Source organism: Vitis vinifera, chromosome 3 (assembly GCF_030704535.1).
Source record: "Vitis vinifera cultivar Pinot Noir 40024 chromosome 3, ASM3070453v1".
Lineage (NCBI taxonomy): Eukaryota > Viridiplantae > Streptophyta > Magnoliopsida > Vitales > Vitaceae > Vitis > Vitis vinifera.
The window spans coordinates 9669382-9691649 of record NC_081807.1 but is presented as its reverse complement, the minus strand read 5'-3'; the positions used below and the strand labels follow the sequence as shown (position 1 = coordinate 9691649).

General features: G+C 33.4%; 2 protein-coding genes across 2 annotated transcripts; both read right to left on the bottom strand.

The window, feature by feature from the left end:
- Positions 1–236: 236 nt before the first annotated feature.
- LOC132253565 (pentatricopeptide repeat-containing protein At2g27800, mitochondrial-like) lies at positions 237–2347 on the bottom strand. Its single transcript, XM_059735973.1, has one exon. It carries the CDS (start codon positions 1831–1833, stop codon positions 481–483), a length of 1353 nt encoding a protein of 450 aa, XP_059591956.1. The 5' UTR covers positions 1834–2347; the 3' UTR covers positions 237–480.
- Positions 2348–4284: 1937 nt separating this feature from the next.
- On the bottom strand, positions 4285–12393 carry LOC100253976 (soluble inorganic pyrophosphatase 6, chloroplastic). The gene is made up of 6 exons (XM_059735972.1): positions 11965–12393; positions 9633–9793; positions 7952–8052; positions 7653–7834; positions 4784–4882; positions 4285–4595 (listed from the first exon to the last, which is right to left on the bottom strand). Exons 1-6 carry the CDS (start codon positions 12184–12186, stop codon positions 4503–4505), a joined length of 858 nt encoding a protein of 285 aa, XP_059591955.1. The 5' UTR covers positions 12187–12393; the 3' UTR covers positions 4285–4502.
- Positions 12394–22268: the final 9875 nt, after the last annotated feature.

The window sequence follows — 22268 nt, the reverse complement described above, 5'->3', positions numbered from 1 at the left end:
TTGAATCCAAAGCTGACAATATCCACATTGAAGGGAGGGGGATTACAGTAGAAAGAATAAACCCTAAGAAGATGTTCTCTCATGAGAAGTCTAGCAAACACGGAGATCACAATTGGGTTTGCTAGATTTCTCTTCTGCAAATGCTCTCACTTGCCCATTCAATTAAGTTTTTCCTGATATTCACATTGGAACTAAAACAGAGATCAGAGTTTTAGCAAGCTCAAAGATTTTCAGTCTTATAGTAAAATTGGAATCTCATAAGATAAGCCTTTAGATCATGCTCTTAACTTCTCATACTCATATACAGTATAGTTACAAGTTATCCAAGATGACAAAACTCAACCCTCAACAACTTTAACTCATACCCGCAATAAAACCCGATACTATCATAGCTCTCCTAGATAATATCAACAGGAGGACAAACTTTTCCTCAAGAAAACAAGAGTAAACATAAATCACATAAAAGGCTTCTAGTTCCCATTACCTGAATCTGTTTCTGTAACTCGAATTTCCAAAGTCGTCTTCAAGCACATTGAGAAGTTTCCTGTAAGTATGCCCATCAACAAGCTCTTTCTCTTGCAGCTCCTTTAATAACTGCATGGAATCCTCAGTCCTTCCTTGTCTGCACATCTCATCCAAGACTGTCTGGTATGTAATGAAATCAGCTGACCTGTGCTTTTCAAACATCTCCCGCAGAAAATTCACTGCCTCCTCAACCTGGCCACCAAGAGCCAAAGCATTCACAAGCGAATTATATACCTTGCTGCTTGGAATAAAACCTTTTCTCTTCATTTCATCATATAACTCCCTAGCATTGTTTGTTCGGCCTTGGGCACATAACCCATGGATCAAATAATCATATGTATACGAGTTCGGCAGGCAGTTATTAAAAACTACCCCCATCTGATGGAATATTCTAAGGGCATCATTGACATGAAGAGAATGCACATAGCCCTTAATCATGGAATTCAAAGAGAAAACATCAGGTTCAACTCCATCATCGATCATTTGCTTGAAAAGACGTCTAACAGGCTCCATATACAAATGGCTTATATAAGAATTGTTTCCCCTCCTCAAGAATGCTGCAAAGAGGATATTGTAAGTCCTGACCGAAGGCCTACAATCCAAGGTTCTGCGACTCCTCATGTGGTTCAATATATTTACAGCTCTAATCAACTTCTGGGCTTCAACGAAGTAATATATCATCGAATTATAAAGGGCCTCAGAACCAATATAAGGAACAGCAAGCACTTGGTTAACAACACCATCCATCTCTTGGTACAATTTTGCAGCACCAAGGTTCTTTATCGTAACGTGATAAGTCGAAACATCATGCCTGAACCTAGGCTGTTGTGATGCCCAATTGAATATCTCCAAACACACAACAGGATTTTTTTGAAGACTTAAAATTCTGGATAATTCCTCGGGACCGAATCTTGGGGGAAGCTGTGATATGGCATGGTGAAATTGGGCTTCATCAAGCCGAGGTTTGGTATTAGCTTTCAATCTTTTACTAGCTCTCCTTCTAAAGGATCTTGATGGTGCTACATTTGAATAAGAACAACAGAACAAAAGGCTGGGGTATTTGTACAAACTTGTGTCGATCCGGGTTTGAGTCATGGATTGTTTAGGATTCAATTTGTGAATAATGTGATGGAAATGACATGGAAGAATAGTGTGTTTGGATGGAGAATACAATGAGGGAGGTGTATGATTTGTGAAAGTTATCGGGTTTGCAAAATAATTGTGAGATAGGGTTTTAGAGAAAATTTGATTCATAGAATTTCTATAATGATAAAGATACCTCAAACAACCTCCACGAAAAGAAATCATATTATCAAACACACAAAAAAAAAAAAAAAAAGACACTATTCATAGATCCTCTAATTTGGTTGCTGAGAAAATGTAAGAAAAAGACAAGGAAATTTTATTCGTTAAGAGTTTCTGTAAAAGACGTCGATTGAACAGAACGGACAGACTATCATCAGAAGCAGAATACAATCGAATCAATGACACTCTGTTTGGGTACTGAGAAAACGCAGGAAAATAAAAGAATTCAATAGATTTTCATTACATGGAAACTTAGAGTCGGAGTTTTTCATTGTTCTGAAACCAACACCACGCAAAACATACCATTCAAAGCTCCATTTTCTCTCATTTTCTCTTCACTCTCTCGGGAATCAGAAAAGTCAACTTGGGGGTTTCAGATTGTTGAAGTTGAAATAAACAGGAAATTTGAAGATGAAGAGTGGAAGATCTCTTTCTTGTTGAGTGTCGCAGAAACCAAAACGACGGGAGAGCTGTCGTTTTGTGGTTTGAGCCCTAGCATGTGTGGGCTATAAAAGAGGCCCATTCAATCTGTAAGACTGCCCGTCTTGTATGGAAAACGGGGTTTCTAGCCCATTTCACAAGGTCGTGTTTATCCGTTCTTTCCTAATTTTGAAAGTGATTATTTGAATTTTGATAATTGTTTTCAAAATAGTTATAAATAATAAGAGCCTATTTGATCGTGTGATTTAAAATATATATATTTTTTAATTATTTTTAAAATTTTCTAATAATATTTGGTTGTTATTTTCTGGAAACGATTTTTAAAAACAAAGTGAAATAGAGAATATTTTTTATAAAACAAGTAGAAGTTGTTTTCACTAGTTTTTTTAAAATTAAAATGAAAATATGGACTCGTTTGACCATATTTTCTGAAATTTATTTTTAGAAATTGGTTTTTATTTTTTAACTTAAAATCAGTTTTTAAAAATAAATTTTAGAAAACATGATCAAACATACCCTAATTTTTTAAAATTATTCTCTAATATTTTTGCAAAATCAAAGTCTATTTGTAAACTTAAAATATTTTTTTATATTTTTAAATATGCTTTAAAGATAATTTTTATATCTAATATTTTATTGTTAATCATTTTACATATTTATATAATTATTTTTTTAAATAACCCTAAAAATAAGTGAAAATAATTAAAAATATATATCCTCTGAAAACATCTTATTTTTTATTTTTAAGAATAAAAACATAAAATAACTTTTTAGTTATCAAATATGTTTTTCGTTTTTTCTTTTTGAATTAAAAAAGTTTTTTTTTTAAACAAAAAATTATTGTGGAAAAATGGAAAATAGTTTTCTTGCTCCAACAAAACAGGTCCAATCATCTTTAGGCATTAAAAAGCATTTTTATTTTTATTTTTTTTATGTAAAATAATATTTTAAATGAAAACCTTTGAAAGTCATTTTTAAAAATAATTTTGGAATGTCACACCTATTTGAGATAACCATTTATTTCCGTATCAACTAGATGTAGAAGTTAAAGACATAAATCAAAAAAATCATATGATATAAAACTGATCAACAATTTTTTTGAAAACTTATACATCTTTCTAGAAAATGAAATAGTATAAGGTATAATAACAATTTAATATTTTTCCTTAAAAATCTAAATAAATAAATAAAATAAATATTATTATACAAGACAATATAAATTATAAATATAATAACAAAAATATCAAATCTGGTCAAATTAGATTTCGATTGTCCGAACCTCCGAACCTTGACCTAAAGCCAACCCGCATTGAGTTCAAAATGAAAAATACTCAACCTAAGCTCAATCCAAATACAAATACTTGCCCTGGTCTGTCCAAAAGTTAGATTAAATCCGGCAACCCACCGAAGTACTAAATAAATTAGATACTGCAGCTACCACCGCAGCACTGACCACATCCCAATTCATTTCGTAAAATGAAGCAGTGAAACCATCAGGCTAGGGGCCTTGTTATTCTTCATTCCAAACATCGCCTGATGTATTTCCTTTTCCTCTACAGGGTTCTTCAGCATCTTAATTTGCTAAGGAGGTCTAAGACATCTTAACACCCTGCAGTCTAAGTCTGGCATTATTAAGATATGTAGAATGAGTTCAGAAGCTTATTATAAAAACCTGTAATAGACGCTTTAACAGCTGCATACTCCTCTGGTCTATTCCCGTACTCATCATTAAGACACAAAATAGTATTCCTCACCCTATGCATTTGTAGCATCCCCAAGCTGAAGCCACCTCGCCCTTACCTTTGCCCCTAATTAGGATTAACACCACTATGATAGAGATAGTTGAGTTCCATCCATACATAACACCTACAAATTGATTAATGGACCAAATCCATCGCTTGGTGTATGTACGATTTCCAATTCAAAAACTAAAAGGCCTGTAGTAAAGTTTCAGATCCCCTGAAGAACATTGCTTGGGTATCAGTATAATCAATTGGTAGATCAATCTTCTAATTTGAAAACCAAAAAAAGAAAAAGCTTTATTTCATAATGATGAGTGCAAGAATAAAGACAGGCTGCAATTAGAGTATGTTCTAGCTCAAAATTGTGAAAAAATAAAGTTCATGTCAACTAATAATAATACCAGGACTACACCAGAAGTAAAACCTCTTTATGTGTGTCACTAAGGGTACCCAGCAGTAACAGCCGCAGGTCGACTCTTCAAATCATATTTACACAAGTGATAGCTCTCCAGCAGGAATCGATCTCTTGACAAGTTTAGCCCAAGACTCATTAGTCTCATTAATTACCTTGAGGGCATAATCCTGCTTAAACAGAAAATTTATTCCCAAGTCAAAAATGAAAACATAATAGAATAGAAGATAATAAGCAGACAGGTGGATTTGTTTCCACTCCAGATTTTCTTTTATCCAACTGAGAGGATGCCCATGAAAACTTTTCAATGCGTAGAAAAATTAAACACAAAAATAAAGCAATATGAATCTAAAAGTACCTTGTTTGCTGCCTTGTTGCCCAGACCGAACTTGTTAGCTGGTTTTCCATCAGGGATCTTATAGTCTCTAAACCAGTCTCTAATTGCAGTAAGAGTGCCCTGAACATAACAGACAGATCAGTCCCAGCATATTTTACATGGTTTTAAAAACCAGACCAGATCAGCCGGTCACGGTTCCAGTCTGATCCGGTCAATTAGGCCAAAAAGAGGTTGAACCGGAATCAGACCGGCGAATCGAACAAACCGTCCGGCTCCCTCCAAACCGGACGGTTCAATTAATTTTATTTTTCCCCAACATCAAAACAATGCCGTTTTGATGAGTATAAAATCTCATTTTCATCCCCCCCACCCCCCAAACCCCTCGTGCGGCTGCCTTAGTTGGAGCCGCCCACTGTCACCAGCACAGAGCTGTCACTAGTTGAACATCGCTCCCCCGATGGCAAAACACCCCCACCCCATCCCCGGCAGTGCTCCGCTTGCATTGCTGTAAGGGCAGTAGCTCCTTTCAATTTTATTTTTTATGTTTTGTATTTAATATGCTTTTTTTTTGGTTGATTATAATCTTGATATTATGTTTAATATTTAATTTTTATAATTTATTATTATTTTTTAATCTTAATAATATATAAAATATATGTTTATAATGTCACTGGTTCAACCGCCAGTCTGACCAATGAACCGGTAACATTTCCGGTTCAATAACCGGTCCAGTTCTGAAAACATTGATATTTTACAAAATGGGACTGTAATGACAACAACTGATAACTTCAATATTGTTATGACAAAATTAAATTCTTGCCTTGTTTCGGTTTTCCCCTTCCATATTATACCTGCTTGTATGTGTGTACAAGTGCACAAGTTAATGCAAATGTGAGTGAGAAATTAAGGAAGAGAGCAGCCAATACACTAAATTGTTTTACAATAAATAAACCCACTAAGAGGAGCTAAGAAGACTGTTTGGAAACATAAGATTGCTCACATTATTAGTATAAATCAGTTAAACCTGCTTTCACTTGCATGAAACATTTAAAAATACTTCAAAAGGATATTTAGATGAAATTTCAAGATATGCTCATCCAAAGAGGCAAGCCTCGAATGCCCATAAATCTAGAAACAGTTTCATAAAATTTCTCTTAGGGGAAAGCAATAATATCAGGTTGAGCTATCATGTTTCACTCTATATGCTAAACAAGCATATTTGTTTAGGAACTGTGCTTTGAAGTTAGTGGAATGAAGAAGTGCTGCCAGCATTCCTTATCTGTATGTTCAACAGAACTAAAACTGTGGGTGTATAACTTCAGTAAGCTCCAATCATCTGAAAAATACTTAAACCACTGGTCTCATGAGTACCAAGAAACCAGGCTCAGGTAATACATGCAATGAGCCAGGCTGGCATTACTAAATCCATAGATTATCACATATAAGCATAGGCTAGGCAACACAAAGTAGTAACTATTACTGTTGACCATTCTGTGTGCATTCTCTCAACGTGTATCTCATCGTTTGACCTTTAACTCATGCATTTCTATTTAAAGCTTGTCACCCCATCTAATCTAGATGGTAAAACCATTGGAACCCCCAAACAAAGAAAAGAATTAAGGAAAATTCTGTGAATTTTTCATGCATACTAATCTGGAAATAAATTGACCGGGTGATTTCAAGTGAACTCTTGAGTTTATAGGAGTACATAAAGCAATTTATGCAGGCCACATGAAGACTATTAGCTACTAATTTATTGAGAATCTAAAATCAAAAGATACTATCCAACAGCTTTACCATGACTCAAGTACCGTTGATTCAAAAAGTTCCCTCTTTCCGATTTAAATGACTGATTAAAAAGCCATTTAACAGTCACATGGTCACAAATCCGGTATGGTTGGTAGTCACTCCATGATGGCTAATAGATGATATAAGCATAAAGTCAATGTAATGTTGTTTCAATCGATAAGAATAATAACAAAATTATGGTACAGAAGCTCAGATGCGATTCTAGAGAATTAGATAAAGAAATATCATATCATCTGAGGAAATAACAAATCGACAAATAGTTTGCTCTAAAAAAATCCAATAAGTATATAATGATTGCAGATGCCCACTAAATAAGGAATGAATTGTTGGTGAAAATACTAATCAAATAGTGATCTTCTCTCAACCGGTCAACCTTTTGCTCAGATGATAAAAATCCTAATTAATGTGTTGACAAATCAATCCAGATTCTCTGACAAATTTGGCATTGGTTTGTGGAGAGAGATGTGGACAGTGTATGGACAATAAGCAGACCTACCAGGAAGATTATCTAGGTTTATAGAAGCTCAACTACCATACTGTTCAATCAAACAACTAAAATTTAGTTGCATCATGCAAAAATGTGAAAGAGAACTCAACAAAGCCTCATTCCAACTATTTTGGGTCAACTACCAGAATCCTTATCCATAATTTGGTCTATTTAGGGCTGTATCTTCATGAGATATCTTGTACACAATTTTTATAATTAAACAAACTGAGGCACCCAGATACTCCAAAGACAAAATGACCCATGTCCATTTTAAATCACTCCGCTTTTATCCAAAACAATATTTGCCCTAGTTTTATCAAAAATTGACTAAATACACAAATGCCACATTAATTCACATCCTTCCTACTAAAGAAAATATAAATTCAATTCCTATTCCAGCAAAAAGCACTCCATAACCAGTAGAATGATTATAAAATCATAGTTTCATTACAAATTACATAGTTGCTATCAATTGAAGGAATTGGAAAAACACATTATTACTTTATTACATTATACTCCAAACTGAACAATATTCTGACATAATTAAATAGTTTGTAGAAGAAAGAACAAAGCCATAGGAAGAAAAAGACATACCGGGAAATGCTTCTCAACATCATCAACATCATTCACAAGGGAAGCCCTTGGATCATCCAATGAAATTGCAACTATTTTCCAGTCAAGTTCCCCCTCATCAATCATAGCTAAAGCACCCAGAGGCTTGACCCTGAGAATCTGGCCAATCTTTGCTCGACTTTCTCCAATCTCAACAACATCAACTACAAATTGAAGAAAATATCAATAGATATTCAATTTGTCAGCTAGTCAAGTAAAACAGCAGTCCATAAAACTATTGGGCAGTTCAAATGTTATAAACAAAGTATATAGCAGTATACCTGGATCATTATCACCAAATGCCCCTTCAACTTCAGAGTTTGCTAAAGATGGGTCTTCCCATGTTTGTGGAAGCAATCCATAATTCCAATTTATGTTGTAGCTGAGACAGATAGAAAATGAATTAGAAAGTAATTTTAAGGAATGAAATTTTCAATTAGATCTCGTGATCATTTGATCACAAACACATAAAGAAATACAATATTGTATGAGGAAATTGGAGCAAAAACAAGTGAAATTTCAATAGAGCAGGCCTACATCAAGGGTGGGTATTGAGACCCTATCGTTATGCCATATATTTCTCATAAATGACATAATTTTAGTTGAGTGAGAAGAATAGTGGTCAATTCTTAGTCAAGACTATGGATTCATGTTTTAGATTAATGTAAATATTATGAATGTGTAGAATATTATTACTATATTAATGAAATGGATGACCCTTAAGGGATGAGGAGTCCTATTTTTCTTTGACTTGAATATTTTGTTTATTGGGTGATTCATGTACACCTGTACCTGTGTTGTGCTCCCTATTTTAGGTGCTTATAGAATAAACTTTTGTTTACCTATTAGAAAAAGTAAGAACAGATAAAGCCAGTTAAAGTGTTTCATGCTGTTACGTTGGGAAGTTTTTCCCCTAACTTCTCAAAGTTATCAGGTTAACTGACAAACATGCTGTCTACACAGCCTAACATTTTTCCTTAACCTCCACAACCTCAGTTAATTAGGATTTATAGTGGTGATCTAAAGGCTGCAGCCTACAAATAACAGGTTAAATATTTAGTTATTTCTCAAGCAGGATATTTATCATGCCTATTGTCTTCAGCCAGTTGCATAAATGAATAAATCTAGGGCACAGTCATATGAGGGAGAAAAAGAACAAAAGTAATGCAGAGAAAACTCAACTATCCTGACTATTGAATCCAAAATGCTACTCTTATTTAAAGGCCTCAAAAAGAGGCCCTTTCTTTAGGGACAGAAGAACTGATGATGGAAGGGAATCTGGAAATGAACATATCAAAAGCAGGTCAGAGGTATCTTGCGATATGCTCATTCGATGAACAGGATCTTTCACATATCTAGAGACATGGCCCATATGGGAGGTTCATCCTTGTGGAGCTCTACATCACCAAAGAAAGAGACAGACATGTTGGCAAAGAGGGAAGCTAGAACTCCTGTCTCTTTCTTAGGGAGATTCTATTCCAAACAATCCTTGGGAGGGTATGCATTCTGCATATGCTCTTTGGGCTTTGTTCTGTTTTCCTGTTTTATTTTTTGTAAAGGATCTCTCATGTTCTACATCCTTTTTGTCTCGCCTAATAATACCTTTCAGTTTTCAGTTTCAGGAAAAAAAAAAAATATAGAGAACACTATTGTAGACTGTGAATCAGCAGCATATGGTAGAAAAATCATGGTCACTTGATTAGATGATTGCTAGAAGATGTAGCTATGTCATTAACATGGATCAATTCCTTCCCAAAAGTTCCATATAGGAACTAGCTATTTCAAATCCCACCACATGCCTATTTCCACATATACCACCATATTTGGTAGACCAATTGCACATTTTCACTAAACAGCTAACCTTAGATATCATTGCATTTGAATGATGGTAACTAAAACAAACACCTAAATATGAACAAATAAAAACTCTGCAAAAATATAAAGTGAAACAGCAAATCTTACGGATAGTATCGAAGCTTTCCCTTTTTTGTATCCTGCTTTATTGGAGTGTACGGCTCATCAGTTGCAACCTCCATCTTTGCACTTGATTCTTTGGGTATTTCCGCAATAAAATTGAAAATGCCATCACCCAAGTGCAGTGGTAGATCATGCCAAGGGGAAACCTTTATTGTAAAAAAATCGTTAAGCAATGTGAGGGAAAAAAATCTTTTTTGTGATTAGACTACTGAAACTTAGTGTTTAATGAAACAGATCAATCTTAGTTCAAATGCAACAAGCTTCTAGTTTAACTTGCTAAATAAGGATTTTTGTGTGTACTTTAGTCCATTAACATCTTTGAATTTTGTTAAGAAAAATCTCTTGAAGCTGTAGAAGATTATTTGGAAGAATAATCCTCTTCTACAATTTGAGTTACGAAGATAGTGTTTTTTGTTAAAATGATCATCTATGTTCCATTGCAACTAATCCAACATTTTTTTTCAATAGGCAAATAAAGAGAATATATTAAAAGCACCAACAGAGCTAGCTAACCAGAGTACACAGGACAATTCTAACATTTGATCTCTAGGATATGATTAGTCAAGTTTTTTACTCATACATATATATTCCTAATGTAGGATTTCATAAGCACTTGTAATTATATCAATACTCTTTTTGGTGGAATGTAACAAATTGATTACGATACTAATTTTGAGTCAAACATAGAGATAGCCTTTTTAGAAGATGGAAAATAAACAGGGTGAATGACAACTGGTCTCTCAGTAGGTTACATGGCAAATTTAGTGATCTTAATGTCAGCTTGACCCTAATCCTATAGAAGGAGTAGGATAAGTTCACAAATTATATGAAGAGAGTAGTTGGACAAAAGCTAATGAAAGATGCTGACAAACAAACAAACAACTCATGAGATTGAACACTTAGGACCAAATTTACTGCTATTATAGTTGGAAACTTTCAAGAAACTACTCATCTAAAGAAATAAGGAAGATCGATAGCTCCATGGAGGAATAGCTTTTCACATTCCATGAGATGATTTTTTTTGTCAATAGCAAATATAGAAAACTTACTGCCAGGTATAAGTCCCAATGGGGACAAAAACTTACCTATCAAAAGAATAAATAAAAAAATTACTACCAAAGAGCTTAGCAAAATGGGGATGATACACATTCACTATCTATGAGATAATGCAAGGAATCACAATGTCGATATTTTATTCTATCATTCAACCAAGTCCATTAGCTGTTCACCAAGTGATGAGAGCACTCATGAAATTAGAAGATGGCACTTTAGCCCAAACAGATGGATCAAAAGTCATTCCATAAATGAGAATAAAAGTGGATTTTGGCCTAGCTTCAAGAACAAAATTTGATTTTTTGGTCCAACACTAAAAGATTGCATTTTGTGAACCACAGTTCAAATCATCCATAGATCTAGTTACATTTATGTTAGAATTGTATTGTTGCAGGCCACACCTCTCTATGAAAGTTCCAAACTATAGACATGACAAAGTACAAAGAACCATATTCTGATCATCAAACAACTAACAGACATAACCAAATAGGTAACAAATATCAGTCGGTTCTGTTGACGAGAGAACAACCAAACTGAGGAAAAGTTTTTTTTCTTTGATGGGCAAATGAAGTTTGTATCAATATAAAAAAGTACACATGACATATACAATACAACCAAAGGGAAACAAGGCTTAGTCAAAAACCAGCAACCGCATCCTACCAATAGCCTAAACAACTCAGTTGAGTGGAGGGCCTAGAGGCATTTGTATTCTCATGACAATCCTAGATATCAAAATTTTCCTTTCCTCATTTTCCCACAGACCTTAAACAGCGGTTTGGTTGCCAATAAAATGGAGGAAAAGAAAATTCAGAATCTCGTTATTTGTCACTTGCCAGGCATGAACAGATAAAAGCAAAATAAATCATAAAAAAGTTCCGGATTCAAAATTTAAATTTCTTTCATTTTCATACATTTTTCAGAAAATAAAATTAAATAAATAAAAAATTATTTAAAAAAAAAAAAAAAAAAAAAAACTAAACTAAACTAAACATTAAAATGGAACATCAACGGAGAAACAGTACTGCATCTCCTTCACCAAACAAATCCAATACTTCATCTTTTGTTTATTTCTACCACACTTTCTAGCCAACCAAAAGAGAGAGCCTTTACAACATTATGTCAGAAAATTAAAAACACACTAAAATGGAAAACGATCGAAGACAAAAGAAGCAATGCATCTATTCAACCAAACCAATCAAACACTCGATTTTACTTTCTAGGCAACCAAACAGATGAAAACACAGGGATAAAGCAAGCGAATAACCGTTTTTCCAGACGAATCAAGGAAGAAGACTCTGTAGTCAAGAGTTTCAGGCTGTCCTTGCTCTTTGACGTGGAGCTGAGGGTTGTGGAGAGCCCTGCAAGTGAATAGCCTTTTTGAGACTGACAGTGAGACTCCATTGTTGCAGCGTAGACTGCGAACTTGAGATATCCGGTTCAAGGAGAGGAACGGATTGGCGATGACGGCGAGTCGCGCGGCGGCCATGGCTGGACCGGCGAAGAAATGGTGAGTTCTGAATCCTGATAGGCTCCGGCAGTGGTTACAGGGTGAAGTAAAGAAGGGATTATGATAAGAGGGCAGCCAAATGAATCTGGTCGCCTTTCTAGTCCGAGTCTGCTGTCATCTTATTTTATTTATTTTATTCCATTTTTTATTTTTATATAACAACTTTATGGCTGGTGGATGACAAAGCTTCCAGACCTACTTTCTTAGGAAAATATCCATGGGCAGTGGGTCGAAAACAATTTTTGAAAAATGGTTTTTAAAAACAATTTTTAAAAATGGTTTTTAAAAATAATTTTTTGATTTTTATAAAATGAAAGTTGAAATAGTTTTTGAAAATAACTTTAAAAAATTGTTCTCTCAATTTTGCAAAGCAAAAGTATGTTTTGAAACCTAAAATATTTTTAACCTATTTTTAAATATATTTTAAAAATAACTTTTATTCATAATATTTTATTTTTAATTATTCTACATATTTATATAATTATTTCTTAAAATAACCATACGAAAATAACTAAAAGATATTATTTAAAAATATTATATTTTCAATTTTTAAAAATAGAAAATAAAAAACAGTTTTTAAAAGGTCTTTGTAATTTAATTTTATTTATTTTTATTTAAAGTTATATTTGGTTTATGAAAAAATTAAAAGAAAAAAAATATTTTATTTGTTGATAATATAAAAATAAAAAGTAAAGAAAAAAATCTCCTCCTCGTTTTTATTCCTCAATAATTTATCTTTTTTTTCCATTATTTTTCATAGATTACTAAAATAAATATATATATATATATATATATATATATATATATATATATATATATATATATATATATATATATATATATATATAAATAATTTTTTACCTTCCCATTTCATTTATTTTTTTCTATTTTTTCTTTCAAACTTTCTATAAATCAAACATAGCATTAAAAAGAAAAAAAAAAATCTTTAGTTGCTTTTTGTGGTTTTTGTCAAATTTTTGGGTGGGGGTGATATGCTATTTTATGGTATTTGTTTGTAGTAGAATTATGGATTTTTTAAAATAAAGCCAATATAAAAATATTTTAATTATAAATTTAGAGTACCTTTGGTATTGGTTTTATGAATTGTTTATAGTATTTCTAGAACTTAAAATATTTTATTTTTTAAGTATTAAAAATGTTATAAACACTTTCTAAAATTATTGTCGAATGTACTTTTAGAATGCATTTGACAATAATTTTAAAAAGTGTTTATAACATGTTTAAAAGTTAAAAACACTTTTTAGAATTCTTATCAAATGCATTCTTATAATCAAAAGTATTATGAATTTAAGGGTGTGTTTGGCAATAGTTTTCTATTCTCCATAACAAAAAAAAACATGAAAATACATTTGGTAACCATAAACTACTTCCTATTTTTTGTTCTTAAGAACAAAAAATAAAGTGTTTATGGATAACACATTTTAGTTGTTTTTTATTTTTTTATGAGGGTTGTTTTAGAAAATAATTATACAAACATGTAAAATGATTAAAAAAATAAAGCACTAGATATTAAAGTCATTTTTAAAACGTATTTAAAAAATATTAAAAACAAGTTAAAATCATTTTAAGTTCTCAAACAGACTTTTGTTTTACAAAACATTGAAAAACAATTTTTAAAAATTATTTTCTAGAACCGTTTTAAAAAATAATTACCAAATTGGGTTAGTTTTTATATTTATTATTATTCCTTTATTTTGGTTTTATTGTTATTCAAGTGTCTTTTCTTTTCTTGCACCCTCGAATGCCTATTCCTTATTATTATTTGATGGATATATAATTCTAAGGCTTTGTGCTTTTATAAATAGACTTTTTAAGTGTTTTACTTTTTTCTAATTTTTAAAATTTTAAAATTATAAATTCACCCTTTAAATCTAAAAAAAAAATCTTAACTTTATTTTATGATATTATGTTGATTAATTAGAAGGTGATTGAGAGTACATAAATTTATTTAAATTAAATTATCTTCCAATAAGTGGATAATGTCAATAGTGATGAAATTTTTAAAAAATTTACATTTTTAATGGTAATCAATTTATCTTAATTTAATTTTTTTTCTTCTCTTGTGACTTTAATTATAAACATATGCCTATTATAAATATATCTCTCACTTGGAACTTAAATAAAAAAAAATTATTTAGAGCTTATTAGACTTAGAGAAAGAAAAAGATTTGGTCGAAATGAGGATTCTTTATTAGATTTGTTATTATATACAACTGTCTGTTATTATATGTAGTTGTTACAAGAAGAATTCTATTAAAGATATTTAAAGAAAAGAATCAATTAGTTACATCACTCATACACCCCCCACAAGCTAAACGAGGGTGCTAAGTGAAAGCTTGTTACACTAAAAAAGAAAACGAGAAACAGACAAAGGCTTAGTACAAATATCAGTTGTTTGCTCTTCAGAGGGAATATAATGACCATCCACTTCCTTGCAAAGCACTTTCTCACGCACGAAATGAACATCAATCTCGATATGTTTAGTTATGGCATGAAAAAACAGGGTTTGAGGCTAATCCAACAGTACCAATGCTGTCACACCATAATATTAAGGATTTTTCAAGAGAAATACCAAACTCATGAAACAAAAGACCAAATCCAAATTAATTTTGTAGTAGCAGAAGCTAAAGCACAATACTCTGACTTAGTACTACTTCTTGCAACAACTTGTTGTTTCTTAGAACTCCAGTTGATTAAATTACCACCAAGAAAAACATAATAGCCACTAGTAAAACATCTATCATCAAGACTACTGGCCAGATTTGCATCAACAAACCCTTTTAAGGAGCACTTTGGAAGCAAGATGAAACTAAAGTCCAATAGTACTCATCGCTTGAAGATATCGAAGAATCCGTTTGCAAGTAGACCAATGATTATTTGTGGGAGCATGGACGAACTGATTGAGTTTATTAACTACAAATGATATGTTAGGTGGTCATAACATATTGTAGAGCCATAATTGTACTTCGATAAAGAGAAGGGAGATCAAAAGACTTGCTATTATTTAATGCGGGTTTTTGATTTAGACAAATGGGATTAGAACAAGGCTTAGAAGAGTTCATGTTTGTTTTGATTAATAAATCATGAATGTACTTAGTTTGGGTAAGAACTAGGCTTGTAGAATTTGTGCATGCCTCAAAGCCAAGAAAATAATTCACCTCTCCTTGTGTCTTCAATGTAAACTGATTACCAAGATCAATAATTACTTGGGAGATCATTGTAGAGTCATCATCTATGACCAAAATGTCATCCACATAAATAAGGACCATAAGTAATTTGCTCTGTTTCTTGCAAAAGAATAACGAGGTATGTGAGTTAGAAACTTGAAAACCCTATTGAACTAAGAAACTCTTAAGTTTCTCAAACCAAGCCCTGGGGGCTTGCTTAAGACCATACAAAGCCTTGACAAGCTTGCACACATGAATAGGCTTTTCTTGATCAACAAAACCTTCTGGTTGTGCCATATAAATTATTTCTTGTAAATCTCCATTAAGAAACGCGTTATTGACATCAATTTGTTGTATACTCCATTGATGAGTGACAACCAAGGTAAACACAATTCTAATGGTAGAAGGCTTGATGATGGGGTTGAAAGTTTCAAAGTAATCAACACTGAGAGTTTGTTGAAACCCTTTTGCGACAAGTCTAGCTTTAAAACAATCTACAGTGCCATTTGCTTTAAATTTGGTTCTAGACACCCATTTGTTGCTCACAATATGCATATCCTAAGAAAAAGGAACTAGTGTATAGGTGTTGTTCTGAATTAAAGTATTGAACTCACTATTCATAGCAAACTTCCAATGAGGATCGAATAAAGCTTGTGAGACAATAGTAGGTTCTATAATAGAATCACATGTTGGAATTATGGTAGCATACAATTTAGGTTTGGAAATTCCATTTTTGGATCTTGTAACCATAGGATGTGTGTTGGTTAAGAAATTGAGAGGATGAGTTGGATAAAGAGGCTAAGCTAGTAAGTGAACAAAGATAGGAGGAGAGGGTGAAAAGCAAGAACTAAGGATTTTGGAGGAGATGATGGAGAAAAAGACTAAGAGTGTGGTGCATGACTGTTGTCTTAAACGTGAGTGGAATCTAGACTAGGATCATCCAATGGAAATACATGAAGAACCAGTTGTTGGACAGGACAAGTAAAAGAAGAAGACTGAGGGGAAAACAACTCAGAATATGGAAATTCTTGTTCATTAAAGTTGACCATGTGAACAATGTATAAACGACCAGAAGGACTAAAACACCTATAACCCTTGTGGTAGGGACTATAACAAAAAAAAAGACATTTAGTTGATTTGTATTGAAACTTATGATTGTTATAAAGACATAAGTAAGGGAAGTATGCACATCCAAACACCTTGAGGAAGCTATAATCAAGAACATGACCAAACAGTTTTTGAAATTGAGAAATATGACCAATTAATGGAGTTGGTAATCTATTGATGGTGAACGTTGAAGACACAAAAGCATCCCACCAGAATTTGAATGGCAAAGAACCATTAGCAAGTAAATACAAACTCATCTCAACAACGTGCATATGTTTTCTTTCAGCTTTACTATTTTGTTGATGAGTGTGAAGACAAGGATGTGTAAATTGAATGCCTAAACAAAAGAGAATAGGTAGGAGAGATTTGTATTCACATCCCCAATCTATTTGAAAACACTTTATTTGCTGATTAAACTGTCTCTCTATGAAGGTATTAAACCGAACAAAGATAGTATGAGCTTCAAATTTTGCCTTTATAGGATATATCCAAGTATATTGAGTAAAGTCATCAACAAAGTGAATGTAATATTGATAATCATATATTGACAATGTGTGCAAAGGTCCCCAAATATTTGAGTGACCAACTTGGAATGGATGTGTAGTCTTTGATTCAGAAGAAGAAAAATGCATTTGATGTAATTTTCCAAGTTTACAAGCAAAACAAAACTGATTTTATTAAGCTGAAATGGAATTTATACATATTTTAGGACATGAGACAACACAAAATTGCAAGGATGTCCTAACTTTTGATGCCAAACATTGACATCCGAATCACAAACTACTATATTACATGTTGCAGAATCAAATGGACATTTATTGACTTCAGAGACACAATGGGATAGCTAAACAGGAACAAAGACTTGTTGTATAAAAGACTTGAACTGTGAAGACTGTGACTATGGAAGATCAAGTTGATAGAGACCATTCCTAAGAGCTTCCTCCACCAGAATTTTCTTGGAAGCCTTGTCCTTGATTAGACAATAGTCATGATAGAATTCAATCAAAACGTTATTATCTTTTGTAAATTGAGAAATACTAAGGAGATTTTTTGTAATGTGTGAAACATGTAGGATGATATTAAGGAGAAGAGGTTTGGAAGAATTTTTGCAAGGTAAAAAGGAATTTCTAACATGAGAAATAGTAAGTTTAGAACCATTACCAACCATAAGCTTTTCGTTGCCCATGTAATTTGCCTTGATATTCAGATTGTTCATATCAATAGTGACATGGTTGGTTGCACAACTATCGTCATACCACTCATGATATGTAGAGTTGGAGGTGAAAACAACATTGGTCTGCCTTGAGGAGCTAACAGAATTGATCGAATCAATACCTAAAAAGCTAATATCAAGCCTTCCATAACATTTAGCAGCCACATGACCAATCTTTCCATAGATTTGAAAAATTGGTTTGTTGGCATGACCAAAACCACCATTGTTAGGACAAGTACGACCTCTACCACCACGACTACGAAACTGAAAGTTACCACCACTATTGACATTGTTATATTCATCAGGAAAGGATTTTGCGATAAGCGGTATTAACAGAAGGAGAAATTTGTAAATTAATAGGCAAAGAGGCCAACTAATGCTGAATTCTCATTTCATGGATCTGTAAGGCAAATTGAACCTCTTGAAGAGTAAGACAATCATTTCTTGAAGTAAGATTGACAACAATAGACTCATACTTTGGACCAAATCTAGCAAGAATGTAAAGAAACGAATCTTCATCAGTAATGACTTGACCAATGGAGTTAAGGTTGTCGGCTAAACCTCGCATCTTGAGAATATACTCCTCCATAATAAGAGCTCCTATAGACCCTATATTTTGTCATCTAGGCACATTCCATCTAGGATTGCCCTTCTATATCCTTTGATGCTTTAGTGTGCAATTGTAGTAATTTACTAAGTTGTTTTTAAGCTCTTATTGATGGTCTACTGAGACTATGTCGATCACTAGTTTTTTGGATTTTCAATGAGATATTTTGGAAAGATTACGTGGATTCAAACTGTGTTTGCAGTGATCCTTAATTCTTAGTTTAAGACTTCATTTTTTTTTTATTGATTTATGACATATTTGGGTTTGTTTAGAATTCTAAAACCTTAATTCTCACAAGTAAATTCATGATTTAAATTAAATAATAATTGGTCTCATTTTCTTTAAAAATATGAAGTACAATAAGGGTTTGATAATGAATTGGAATGATTTTTTATTTTTTTTTAAGAATGATTTAATAAGATTCAAGTATTTTTGTTAACTTTATCTTAGAAATGATAGAAATCGAGGTATTAATCAAGATTATTAAACGATTAAATTGAGAAATAATATGTTAAGGTTATTAAATATATATTCTAAGATTTCTTTTATGATAAAATAATTTTCCTTTTTCACATCTCAGGAATCATTAATCAAAATAAAGATTTGAGTTTATTAATATATCAAAGCAATTCTCCTTTTAATACTTTATGAACTAAAAACAAAATTAAAATTTGAGTTTATTATGACTATCTAATTCATGTCTTAAAATATAAAACTAAATGCATTATTTTTTTTATAATAAACATGCCAAAATAATAATTATTTCTAGTATATCATGAATCATAAATAAAGTCTATATGCTATTAAAGTTCATACTTCAAAACATGAAATAAATTAATTTTCCAAATAAAAAACAATGTGCAACTTGTATGCTTTTATAAAACATTTATACTTAGCTTTCATATAATTTAAAACATGTCAAACACACCTTAAACTAACTCATGCATCAACCATCCATCAATAGTCTCCATAGGTTGTTAGCCTAGCTTCCCCATTCCTCTCACTCATTAACCATTTTCCCTTGTTACAACTTATATCCTAGCTACCCCAAAACATACTTTAACCCAACCATCACCAGTAGTCTCATCTTCCTGCTGTAACCCATTCATTTGGCTACCCAAGACCACCTCAACACACGTAGTCAATTGTGCTTCCCTATCATAACCATACCCACTTTTCTAGCTGCCCAAGGCATGTCAAATCAACCCCCATCAAGTCGTCTGTTCTCTTTTGCTTCAACCCACTTTTCAGCTGCCCAAGACCATATCAACTCAGCCCACATTAGCAGTTTGATCTCTCATACTGTAACTATCTTTTTGGCTGCCCGAGATATACTTCATTAGCCAAGTCAACTATCCCATCCCCTACTATAGCCTTACCCTTTTGGTAGTCCAATAACACACATGAACTCATCAATTTTAAACATCAACATATAGTTCTACCTACACTTTTCTAAGCCTTTATTCTCATCAATCATCCCATTTTCTGTAATAGCCCTTTCATTTGTTGCCTAAGGCACACCTTAACCTATTGCATTGAATATGACTTCAGGTGGTCGGTCTTCCACTGATTAAGTTGTAGGTTTTAGTAGTTGGAACTAGACTTCTTAGACATCGACATTGCATTCTAGAATTTGGTCATGGCGTTCAAGCTCGTCACTAACCCCCATGCACTGCTTCTTATTCATCTTCTACGGCTACACTACTCACGAATCCTTTTACAGTACTTTGGAAGCTTTTAAACGTCGAATTCTTGTCGCCGACGAACCTTTTTCTTTCTCATTCTTTGAATATAGTGATTTCCTCTACTAGTGAGCATCCACCATTATCGTTTGCTAATGATCTCTATTGATGGATGTTCATCTTAAATACTACAGGCCATGCATGGCCATACACGTTATCACCACCTTTGTTTTATTTATTTATGTGGAAATCCCATATGATTTGGGGGGTGATCTGGAGGATATTGTGGTAGAAGATTGAGGCCCCAATTAGATCTTATATTTAGGCTAAATGTTTGGTTTGATTTTTATATTTTCATATTTTGCTCTTTGTGTATATGTTAAATAGGGACCCGATTATATAAAATATATACGATTGAATATACAATTGTATTATTCTCAGTTTCTTCATGATATTAGAGCTCGGATTGCTCTAAAACCCTAATCAATCCATGGCTGCCCAAAAAGGAGACAACCATGAGTTCAATCAATCGACAACCCAAGAAAGAGACTCAGAGATAATCTCTTCCATGGGTTCAGCCAGTGCATTCAACAACTCCTCACTCCATCTTATCGTTGAAAAATTGAATAGTAATAATTATAGAGAGTGGACACATGCAATCAAGCTTGTTATTGACATAAATGGAAAGCTTGAGTTTCTTACCGGCGAGACTCAACGACCACCTCTAACCGATGCAGCGGCATCCTGGAAATGGCGGTCCAAAAACTCCTTCATCACCTCATGCATAATCAACTCCATGAAGCCAACCATTGACAAAATGTACATGTTCCTCCCGACGGCAAAGGATGTGTGGGATGCGATATGAGAAACATACTCTGATGTCGAGAATGCTTCTCAAATCTTCAAACTTAAGATGCAACTCTGGAAAATGAAGCAAAGATATCGGGAAGTCATGGAATACTATACAAAGATGTTGGGTTTGTGGCAAGAACTTGGTCTTAGCTGCGAATAGGAATGGGAGTGCACGGGTGACAATGTGCGATTCAAGAAGAAAATGGAGAACGAGAAAGTCTTCGAGTTTCTAGCGGGGTTGAATCGCGATCTTGACGACGTTAGGAATAGAGTTCTTAGTCGTCGGCCACTGCCCTCCATCTGAGAGGTCTTCTTTGAGGTGCAACGTGAGGAGAGCAAAAGAAAAGTGATGTTGCGGAACATATCACTTCTGGGCCCAAGGCTTCAGCACTTGTAACTTGTAGACGTTGGATTTGGCCCAAGACAGTCTAAGAGGACTTACTGTGAGCATTGTAAGAAAACGGGCCACACTAAAGACACTTACTGGACTTTACATGGCAAGCCTGCCGATTGGAAGCCTAAACAGCCTAATAAAACCCATGGTCATCAGGCCTCCACCAAAACCCAAGCAGACAAAACATCCATAGAAAATCATCAATCAGCTTATAGTGTGGGGTTTAGTTCTGACCAGTTTGCAAAGTTATATGAGCTTCTTTCTAATTTCAAAGCCTCTGGTCAGTCTTCTATTAGTTTGTCTTCTGGTCCTTTAGCCTACAAAGGTACTTTTCTGACAGCACTTAGATCCACCTCTCATATTACTCCCTGGATTATTGACTCTGGTGCATCTAATCATATGATTGATGTTCATCATTTATTTTCTTCATACTCTCCTTGTGTCAGTAATTTAAAAGTAAAAATTACAAATAGTATTTTATCCCCAGTTGTTGGCAAAGGGAGTATTTGTATTTCTGAGTCTATTACTCTCAACCATGTCCTACATGTTCCTAATTTATTTTACAATTTGTTGTCTATTAGCCAGTTAACCAAACAATCTAATTGCTCAACTAAATTTCTACCATCTCATTGTGTCTTTCAAGACCTATCATTGGGGAAGACGATTGTCAGTGCTAAAGAACGTGAAGGGCTTTATTACTTCGACGAAGCTAATGTGAGTGGACAGTGTCCTCCTACTGCTTGTACTTCTGCATCTAGTCCTAGGGAAAGCGAACTTTTGTTATGGTACAAAAGAATGGGTCATTTTAATTTTCAGTACTTGCAACATTTATTTATTTCACTATGTTCAAATAAAGCTTTATCAAATTTTCAGTGTGAAATGTGTGAACTTGCCAAACACCATCGTGCATCTTTTCCTAAATCTAAGTATAAACCATCCATACCGTTTACTCTGATTCATAGTGATCTATGGGGACCCTCACGTACCCCTAATAGGACCATAAAAAATGGTTAATTAC